This window comes from Nematolebias whitei, chromosome 19 (assembly GCF_014905685.2).
Source record: "Nematolebias whitei isolate Nwh7 chromosome 19, NemWhi1, whole genome shotgun sequence".
Classification (NCBI taxonomy): domain Eukaryota; kingdom Metazoa; phylum Chordata; class Actinopteri; order Cyprinodontiformes; family Rivulidae; genus Nematolebias; species Nematolebias whitei.
Genome location: NC_056516.1, coordinates 11,629,072 through 11,640,170, shown reverse-complemented (window position 1 = coordinate 11,640,170; position 11,099 = coordinate 11,629,072). Strand labels below are relative to the sequence as shown.

The window sequence follows — 11,099 nt, the reverse complement described above, 5'->3', positions numbered from 1 at the left end:
TTCTCTTAAAACTTATTTATTCTTTAGCCCTAATTTCTTTTGTTAGATTTAAATTTTATGGTTTATTTGTTTTATTGTCAATTTTACATTTTGAATGAATGAGTGTTTACTTGTTTTAATGCACAAGGCCGGATTAACCATACGGGCAACTGCCCAGGGGCCCACAATCTCTAAGGGGCCCAGGGCAGTGAGGGCAGAAGCAAAGTACTTGGTCATCACCTGGAGCCCTGCGCAGCAGAGAGAGAGTGCTGAGCTGCCGCTGCATTTGGGCAGCCCCGCCTCCTCCCAGTGCCACTGCTACAGCTCTCGTTTTTTTTTTATTTTACCAAGTCGGATCCTGCACGGCGCGACCTGTCAATCAATCCAGTAAGCGTGTCAGCAACTGACCAATCCACGACCTCAGTTTGTCCCGAAGGTAAATGCCCCTTACCTGCTGACAAGCCCATCAGGTTTTTTCTTCTTAGAATTTTATTAACAACACAAAACAGAATAATGCAACAATATACAAATACCAACTCGTGAAGGGTGTCATAACTACATTTCACAAAATAATGAAAGAGAAAAAAAAATAAACATAAAAATTTAATAAATAAAAAAACAAAGGAGCGTGACATATGAAGAACATTGTTTTAATTAAAACAACAAGTTTGATCTGTTGTGAGATGATTCTAGCAGTTTTTTAATCTACTTAATGAAGAATATTATGACTTTAAATGGTTCATCAAACAGGAAGGAGGGCTTATTATCCCTCCTCTTACTACAGTGAATGTGGGACTATATTTATTCAATTCAATTCAATTCAAAAATACTTTATTAATCCCAAAGGGAAATTATTTTGTTGTTGTAACTCATTATCCTCATTTCATTAAGAGATGTTATAGATGCTGATGGCTGTAGACAGGAAGAATCTCTTGTAAAGGTCCATCCCACAGTGGATCCTAAGAAACTGGCTGCAGATGCCGTCCGATCCGTCCACCCAGACTCAGCTGGCCTCTCAGTTCCCCCGGGCTGTAGGACCACCTGAATGCTGGGCTGAACTCCTCCCAGAGCGATGGCCACTCCTCCCAGCAGTCTGCCGAGCTCCTCATAGCTGCGGACAGTCAACTGTAGGTGCCGAGGGATGATCCTGTCCTTCCGCTGTCGTGAGCCGTGTTTCCTGCTAGATCCAGGATCTCAGTGGTCAGGCACTCGAGCACAGCTGACAGGTAGATGAGAATGCGTCCACATAACATCCTTTTCAACTCATTTGAGAGTTGGGGCCATAGTTGAGATATTATGATATTTATAAAGATATTTAAAAGATATTTATGGCATCAGAGAAAGCTTAAGTTATCCAAATTGTTAGGATTGTGCGAGGAACCCAGATGGTATGAGACCCAGAACAAGGCAGACACAGGGGAAGTACAAAAGAGCAGTGTTTATTTATTTACAGTGAAAATTACTCCACACGCTGCTTCTCTGCAACTCCTGGAAAGAGGGGCGACAGGTTAATGTTGGTCCAGAGGGGAAGACCTGAATGGTTTGTTTGAAGAGCGTTTTTGTCCTTACAGTCCAAATCCGAAGGAGGGGAGCTGGTCCTTCAGTCCAAGGAGTGAGCAGCGGAGGGAAATCCAACAAGGGTCCAAGGGAACGAGGAAGGCTGGCAACTGGAGGCAAAAATGGCACGAGGAATACCTGACAGGCCGAGGGATCCAGATCAGGTCACGAGGAGATCCAAAAACACGAGGAACCAGGAAACTGGAAAAGAGAACACAGGTGAACAAATTCTTTTCACCTAGACATATCTAGCTCAACAGTACTATACCATGAGAGGTGATATGCTCCAGCGATGAGTCACACTGGGCTGCAGCCTTTTGTAGATGGAGAGGCTCATTAGGCTGATGATCGCCAGGTGTTGTTAATCAGCGGCCATCAGCAAGGCAGGCTGCAGGCAGTGGGACCCTTACAGTACCCACCCCTCAAGAATCGCCTCCAGGCGACCTGAGGCGCTTCTTGTGGTGGTCTCTGAAAAACCTGGAGATGAGGCTGGGATCGAGGATAAAGGATCTGGGGATCCATGACCTCACCTCAGGACCGTACCCCTCCCAATCGACCAGGTACTGGAAACCCCTACCCCTGCGTCGCACGTCCAGGATGGATCTGACGGTGAACGCAGGGTGGTTGTCGATCAGGCGGGGCGGCGGGGGGAGGTCAGAAGGGGGGCACAAGGGACTGAGAGAGACGGGCTTGACCTGGGAGATGTGAAAGGTTGGGTGAATCCTCATGGCCCTGGGGAGTTGGAGACGAACCGCAGAGGGGTTGATGATGCAGGTAATGGGGAAGGGCCCAATTAAGCGGGGAGCCAGCTTGCGGGGGGTGTCCCACAGTTTGATGTCCCTAGTGGACAACCAAACCTGCTGGCCGACCTGGTAGGCGGGTGTCGCTAAACGGTGGCGGTCCGCGAACCGTTTTGCCTGGGCCGCGGTCCTAAGGAGGGCCGCCCTGGCCTGGCGCCAGACGCGACGACAACGCCGGAAGTGGTGCTGCATGGACAGGACCGATCAGTTGAGCTCTAGACTGGGAAAGAGAGGGGGAAGGTAGCCAAGGGAGGCCTCGAAGGGGGACATACCAGTAGCAGAGGAACGGTGGGAGTTGTGGGCGTATTCTACCCAAACCAGATGTTGACTCCATGATGATGGGTTGGACTCGACCAGGCAACGCAGGGTGGACTCCAACTCCTGATTGCAGCGCTCAGCTTGCCCGTTAGCCTGAGGATGGTAGCCGGAGGTAAGGCTAACGGACGCCCCGAGCGACTTGCAGAAGGAGTGCCACACCCGGGAGACAAACTGCGGGCCTTGGTCGGAGACGATGTCCCAAGGGATACCATGGAGCCTAAAAACATGGAGGGTGAGAAGGTGAGCAGTCTCGAGGGCAGAGGGGAGCTTAGGAAGGGGAACAAAGTGAGCAGCCTTTGAAAAACGGTCAACAATAGTGAGGATGGTGGTGTTGCTGTCAGACGGGGGAAGGCCGGTTACAATATCGAGGGCGATGTGGGACCAGGGGCGACTAGGTGTTGGGAGGGGAAGCAGGGGGCCAGCCGGAGGTTGGGTACCGGACTTGTTTCTGGCACAGACGGGACAGGCCGAAACAAAGTCTTTAACATCCTTGGACATGGAGGGCCACCAGAAGTGAGTTTTAGTGAGGGCGAGCATGCGGTTGACTCCAGGGTGGCAAGAAAGCTTGTTCGTGTGAAGCCACTGGAGCACATCGGACCGCACGCTGGAAGGAACAAAGAGGGTACCGGGGGGACCACCACCAGGATTGGGTTCGGAGAGGAGGGCCTCCTGAACGGTGGCGGCGATGGGCCAGGAGAGGGAGCCGACAGCGCAGGTGGGGGGAACAATGGTATTGGAACCCTCAGGTGTGTCGGGAGGAGCGAACTGTCTGGACAGGGCGTCTGGTTTGACGTTCTTTGAACCCGGACGGAAAGTAAGGACAAATTTAAATCTATTAATAAAAAGCGACCAACAGGCCTGACAGGGGGTCAGACGCTTGGCGTTCCTAAGATAAGTAAGGTTTTTGTGGTCGGTCCAAATCAAAAAAGGGATCTCTGTGCCTTCCAACCAGTGCCACCATTCCTCTAACGCGAGCTTGACCGCCAACAGCTCGCGGTTGCCCACGTCATAATTGCGCTCCGATTGAGAGAGACGTCGGGAAAAGAAGGCGCAGGGATGAACTTTGTTGTCTGCAGGTGATAGTTGAGAAAGAACCGTCCCTACTCCAGTGTCAGAGGCATCCACCTCCAGAATGAACTGGTGCGTGGGGTCTGGATGGCAGAGGATGGGTATGGAGGAAAAGAGGGGCTTGAGCCTCTTGAAGGCGGCCTCAGCCTCTGGGGTCCAGTAAAAAGCACGGGCAGTAGAAGTGAGCTGAGACAAGGGGGTGGCGACACGACTATAATCCTTAATAAAACGCCTGTAAAAATTTGCGAAGCCCAGGAAACGTTGTAACTGTTTCCTGGACTCGGGGGTCGGCCAGTCGACTACAGCCCTGGTCTTCTCGGGGTCGGTTCGACAACGTCCGCCCTCGAAAATAAAACCCAGGAAGGAGACAGTGGCGGTATTAAACTCACACTTCTCTGCCTTAACGAACAACTGGTTCTCCAACAACCGCTGAAGAACCGTGCGGAAGTGAGTAGTGTGCTGAGTGGGGTCGCGAGAAAAAATAAGAATGTCATCGAGGTAGACGAAAACAAAATTACCTATAAAGTCGCGCAGGACATCGTTGACGAGCGCCTGAAAAACCGCGGGGGCGTTGGTCAACCCAAAGGGCATAACCAGATATTCAAAGTGACCCAAAGGAGTGTGAAAAGCAGTTTTCCACTCGTCACCTGTCTTAATACGCACGAGATGGTAGGCGTTTCTTAAATCAAGTTTCGTAAAACAAGAAGCCGACTGTAATTGTTCCTGCAGCGAGTCAATGAGGGGGAGCAGATACTTATTTTTTATAGTTATATTGTTTAATCCGCAGTAATCAATGCACGGCCTGAGAGTCTTATCTTTTTTTGAAACGAAAAAGACACCAGCTCCCAAAGGGGAGGTCGAGGGTCGAATAATACCTGAGGCAAGGGATTCATTAATATAATTAGACATGGATTCCCTTTCGGGACCTGAAAGATTATAAAGTCTACTTGACGGCAAGGGGGCGCCAGGTAATAAGTCAATCGAGCAGTCATAGGGACGATGAGGAGGAAGAGACGAGGTGCGTTGCTTGCTAAAGACTGCCGCTAGGTCACGGTATTCAGCAGGAACAGAGGTGAGGTCGATCTCCTCTAGAGGAGGCGTGTCCCGAGGGAACTCGTTGATGGCAGAGCGAAGACAGTTACTGAGACACTTGTCGCTCCATTTATCAACGCAGCCGCGTTCCCAATTAATAACAGGGTTATGGTTACGAAGCCAGGGGAAACCTAGAATTATCTGAGGCGTACGAGAGTTGAACACAAAGAAATCAGTCATCTCATGATGGTTACCTGAGATGATGACATGCAAATCGGTGGTCTTCTGATTAATACGGGTCAATGTGTCTCCGGTTAGGCCGGCGACAGAAATCGGAGGAACCTCACGAGTAGGCAAGGAATGTTCTCTAATTAAATTAGCACTAATCAGGTTTTGTTCAGCACCCGAGTCGATGAGAGCAGAGAACGAAAAGCAATGGTCAAGAGTCTGAATGACCATGGGAAGCAACAGTTTAAATGGGGAGGTTAACGCAGAAGTTCCCACCAGTAACTCCCGCTTTACTGGTGGAAGTTCTTGTTTCCCCGAAACGGACAGTGGGGCAGAAAATGACCGGGGTTACCACAATAAATGCAGAGACGGGCGGATACACGCCGCTGTCTCTCTGCAGGAGTCAGCCGTGCGCGCCCCACCTGCATAGGCTCGGGTGAGCGATCCCCTGGAGAAAAAGAAGATGATTGGTTGAGGCCAGGAAGCATGGAGGACTGGGAGTTGTAGTTCAAGGGAGGCTGCTTGGGTGAAACGGACTCGTGGCAAGGGGTCGTGAACCCGGAAGTGGGAGGATTCTGGGAAGTGTAGTACAAAGGTGCAGACTTGGGCTCACCTGGAGAAGTCGGAAACCCGGAAGTCGGGGATCGATGGGAATTGTAGTTTGCCTCTCTCCTCCTTTCCCGGAAATGGCCATCGATGGAGATGGCAAGGTCTATTAACTTGTCGAAAGTCTCGGGCTCGTCTCGCGTAGCCATCTGGTCTTTGAGAAAATCAGATAAAGAGTTTAAGAAAATACCTTGGAGGGTAGATTCGTCCCATCCTGTTTGGGCAGCAAGGATCCGAAACTCCAGGGCGAACTCAGAAGCATTACGGCGGCCTTGTCGTAAATTCAACAAACGCTTGGCGGCGTTCGACGTCTGCAGGGGGCGATCAAAAATCCTACGAAACTCATGCAGAAATAGTTCATAGGTTGGAGAGGGATTTTCTTGGCTCAGGAGAAATGAGTGAGCCCACCGGAGAGCGTTACCCTTGAGCTGACTCATGAAAAAGGTGATCTTGGCCGCGTCCGAGGAGAACTGAGAGGGAGCCCCTCGAAGGCGAGTCTGCACTGCAGCAAGAAGCTGCCACATTGGTCAGGGTCTCCGGTGAAGAACTCAGAGGTTTTAATAAATATTTGTTGAACAGGAGGAATGGAACCAGGAGCCACGGGGGCTGGCGAAACGACTGGAGCTGAGGAGGAAGAAGCTTGCAGTTGACGTTTAATGGAATAAATCATACCCCCGAGCTCCTGAAGGTTGGACTGGACTGTGGTTTGGTGAGTCAGCACCTGCTGTAAAACTTTATCCAACCCGTCGATCCGTTCCTCCGGGGAACCGGGGGTTGTCTGCTCGCTCTTGTTCTCATTCTGGTTCTTTTGTGGCTGGAGCATTTCTGTTAGGATTGCGCGAGGAACCCAGATGGTATGAGACCCAGAACGAGGCAGACACAGGGGAAGTACAAAAGAACAGTGTTTATTTATTTACAGTGAAAATTACTCCACATGCTGCTTCTCTGCAACTCCTGGAAAGAAGGGCGACAGGTTAATGTTGGTCCAGAGGGGAAGACCTGAGTGGTTTGTTTGAAGAGCGTTTTTGTCCTTACAGTCCAAATCCGAAGGAGGGGAGCTGGTCCTTCAGTCCAAGGAGTGAGCAGCGGAGGGAAATCCAACGAGGGTCCAAGGGAACGAGGAAGGCTGGCAACTGGAGGCAAAAATGGCACGAGGAATACCTGACAGGCCGAGGAATCCAGATCAGGTCACGAGGAGATCCAAAAACACGAGGAACGAGGAAACTGGAAAAGAGAACACAGGTGAACAAATTCTTTTCACCTAGACATATCTAGCTCAACAGTACTATACCATGAGAGGTGATATGCTCCAGCGATGAGTCACACTGGGCTGCAGCCTTTTGTAGATGGAGAGGCTCATCAGGCTGATGACCGCCAGGTGTTGTTAATCAGCGGCCATCATCAAGGCAGGCTGCAGGCAGTGGGACCCTTACACACATAAAGTAAAATGGCATCAGCATGAAAAGAAGGAATGTTAAGTTTGAGATTAATCCAGTTTCTGATGTCTGACCAAACACTTTGTATTGACATGAATAAAATAAAATAAAACATGCTCGATGGATTCATCTTCTGATTTACAAAAGGCACACAAATCAACCTCAAATTTAAATCTTATTTCAAGAAACATGACTACAGGATATATCTTATTTATTATTTAAAACGATTCTCCTTCACTTTATGAGATTTAGGCCATTTGACAAATTTAGAATGAGCAGAAGTCATTCTGGTTTTATGATTTATAATGGGAGGTTTCTTGAAGGAATCTTTGTTGCAAACATTCATTGATAATCTTATTGCATTTGAAGTCAACTAAGTTACAGTCATTTCAATTTAATGTGGGCATCAAACCATCACCTTTGAATATATAATATTTTTAATTAATTGAATCAGCTGTTGGTCAGGATACTTCTTGTTGTGCCATTAACTCTACAATGGTTACTGAATCAAGTTTACTTATGTAGGTAAAACTAGATGTTAAACAACCATTAAAATACACCAGAATGCAGGAAATGGCATCTACTTTTTTCAAAATTTTTTGGGGGAGGACCCCCAGACCCCCCCATTACAAATACTTCTGACAACAGTGGCCAGCATGTTGCTAAACAAGTACACGTGATGTCGTATGGTGTGTTCAAAGTGCATTCAAATTAACTCAGTCTTTATGATTTGCGTCAACAAGAGGACATAGCATTTATAGTTCTATGATCATATGGATTTTTAAACATCAAAATACACTTGATAGTTAGAATTTTAAGTATATTTACTGTATATTATGGTAATTTATTCTGTATTTTGACAGATTATGGTGATTCTGGTCGTGATGATGGGGCCCTTGAAGATTATTGCCCAGGGTACAGTGAAGTGTTAATCTGGCCCTGTTAATGCACAACGCTTTGTTCCTTTGAGGAATTTAAACAAAAGTGTAATTAAATTGGAAGTGGAACTGATTTACTGATGAAAACAGGATGGATAACATGCCTACTCTGGGGTGGCGGTGGCTGAGTGGTTAGAGCAGTCGTCCTCCAATGCAAGAGTTGGGGGTTCGAATTCAGCAGTCACATGCTGAAGTGTTCATGGGCAAAACACTGAACCCCTCATCGCCTCCGATGTGTGTCCCATCAGTGTATGAATGTGATAAATCACTGATTAGTCTCTTTAGAATGATTTGTTCAATTAGCTTTGTAGAGATCTAGTAGAGTGCTGTATGAATGGGTAAATGAGGCACAGATTGTTGTAAAGAGCTTTGAGTATCTTGATTAGATAGAAAGGCGCTATATAAGTACAGTGCATTTACAATTTACCATACCATTCTGTTTTATGTCATTCCAGGCCACAGCACAGTGTCATCTGTATGTGTTCCAGGATCTGCAGCGAGTGAACTGAGAACCAGTTGCCACTATGCCATGTGTGTAAGAAACCAGTGGTGGTGTTGTGGCCCCAGACGGGATGCTACTTACAGCCGCTCAGTATGACTCTGCTGGACTTGTGGCTGTCCCGCTCCATCCCCATGTGCCTGCTCCTTCAGAGTCTTGTTCTTATGGCCTTGTGCTTCCCCTCAGCCAGCATGTGTCCAAAGGGCTGCAGCTGTCTACGTGACCCCCATCTCCATGGCCTCAATGTTACCTGCAGTCAGTCCAGTCTCAAGGAGATTCCTGCTAACCTTCCAGATGACACCGTCCTGCTGAGGTTGGACCACAACCAGATCAGAGCTGTGCCGGAGAAAGCCTTCTATGAACTCAAGCGCCTGAGAGAGCTGAACCTTTCTTACAATGCAGTGGAGACTTTAGGGGAGGATGCCTTCAATGGCATTGATGGGACTTTACAGGTGCTGGACCTTTCACACAACCACATCATTAATGTTCACAAGAACGCTTTCACTAAGCTGAGAGCCCGCATTATTGTGCACGATAACCCCTGGCATTGTGAGTGTGCCCTCCAGCAGGGTGCTGGTGGGGTGGCCCACAACCATGAGGTGGCGTCCCGGGTTGTCTGCGGGAGCTCTGATCTTTTTGATCTGGAGGGACGGCCTGTCATGGCGGTGGATACTGACTTGTGCAATCTGGCTAAAAGGACCACAGACTACGCAATGCTGGTCACCATGTTTTGCTGGTTTGCTATGGTCATTTCATATGTGGTGTATTATGTCCGTCAAAACCAAGAGGATGCCCGACGCCACCTGGAGTACCTCAAGTCTCTTCCCAGTAAGCCCAAGAAACCTGACGAAGCTGATGACATAAGCACAGTTGTCTGACAGCAGCATCAAAAACGGAATCAAGTCCAAATGTTTATGAAACAGGACATTTATAGTGTTTACTATTTCCAAACTACAGTATAGCCTCTGTCAGTATCAAAATGTTCTTATTCTGGGACCTGATGTTGTGTCTGTGCCAGGGTTAGTTCACCTCATCTTTAATGTGGTTAGGTGAAAAGTGAAGCTACAATCACAGTCTTTTGTACAATACCAGAAAATTGAGTTTAAAAAAATGAATCTCAGGTTGCAATATTAACACGAGAATGGCATTTTAAAATCACGACTTAGAGGATCTAAAAAAATATATTAATGTAAGAAATTATACGCCTTTGCTCAAGGACCTAATAGGAATGGTAGCAATACATAATACAGCCAAGTATTATGTAGTTACGAACCAATTATATACCATGTAAACGCTATGTACAAGTTATATACCAGGTATGTACCAGTTATATACCAGGTATGTACCAATTTTAAACCAGTAATATAGCAGGTATGTTCCAGTTATATATCAGGTATGTACCAGTAATATATCAGGTATGTTCCAGTTATATATCAAGTATGTACCAGTAATATATCAGGTATGTACCAGTAATATATCTGATATGTACCAGTAATATATCAGGTATGTACACCAGTAATATATCTGATATGTTCCAGTTATATATCTAGTATGTACCAGTTATGTATCAGGTATTTACCAGTAATATATCAGGTATGTTCCAGTTATATATCAAGTATGTACCAGTAATATATCAGGTATGTACCAGTAATATATCTGATATGTACCAGTAATATATCAGGTATGTGCCAGTAATATATCTGATATGTACCAGTAATATATCAGGTATGTACCAGTTATATATCAGGTATGTACCAGTAATATATCAGGTATGTTCCAGTTATATATCTGATATGTACCAGTAATATATCAGGTATGTACCAGTTATGTACCAGTTACCAGGTTGCAATATGAAGTGACATGTTATCTTATACTTGCAGGGTATAAACCAGTAAAGGAACTGGTACAGTGTTAGGTATTGCACCCAAATGTTCTACTGCAGAGGAACTTGATCATCTCTGGATCTGTGGGTCACTCTTGTTGACTGGTGGAGTTAGCTGTGAGCCTAAACTGGGTCAGGTGGGTGATAAAAGAATCCAGAGGAGGTGAGTGGATCCCAGTCATGCAGTCAGAGATTATTTAAACTTTTCAATGTGGAATTTAGTTTTAAATGTCTCAGATTATTCTGGGTGGTCTTTAACGTTTAAAAAACTAATTCAGTGTCTGTTTTTTTAACAGTGTGGGTTGACGCAATTCCAGTGGCAAAACTAGTAGATGTTGCATTTTATTTTGAAATTGGGCTCTTAATAAGATACAACTATGAGATGTTATTTAGACCAAAAATGTCTAGAATTATTGACTTATGTGTTGAAATGGAGTCTTACCAACAAGTCCTGTAAAGCTGTTTTTATGGTCGCATTTCATTCTTTTTTCTGAAAATAATAGTTTTTTCAGTGTAATTCAAAAGATGTCATTTTTTAAGACAGCAACTCTAATGTAGCATTCCTAAAGGCATTCAGTGTTTCTTTGTTCAATTCAATTCAATTCAAAAATACTTTATTAATCCCAAAGGGAAATTATTTGTTGTTGTAACTTGTTATCCTCATTTCATTAAGAGATGTTATAGATATTGATGGCTGTAGGCAGGAAGGATCTCTTGTAAAGGTCCATCCCACAGTGGATCCTAAGAAACTGGCTG

The 11,099-nt window shown here is 46.2% G+C and overlaps 1 protein-coding gene across 1 annotated transcript; it reads left to right on the top strand.

Annotated features, from left to right (window-relative positions):
- The first annotated feature begins 8,556 nt into the window (after nt 1–8,556).
- On the top strand, nt 8,557–9,339 carry lrrc3b (leucine rich repeat containing 3B). Its single transcript, XM_037692925.1, has one exon. It carries the CDS (start codon nt 8,557–8,559, stop codon nt 9,337–9,339), a length of 783 nt encoding a protein of 260 aa, XP_037548853.1.
- Nucleotides 9,340–11,099: the final 1,760 nt, after the last annotated feature.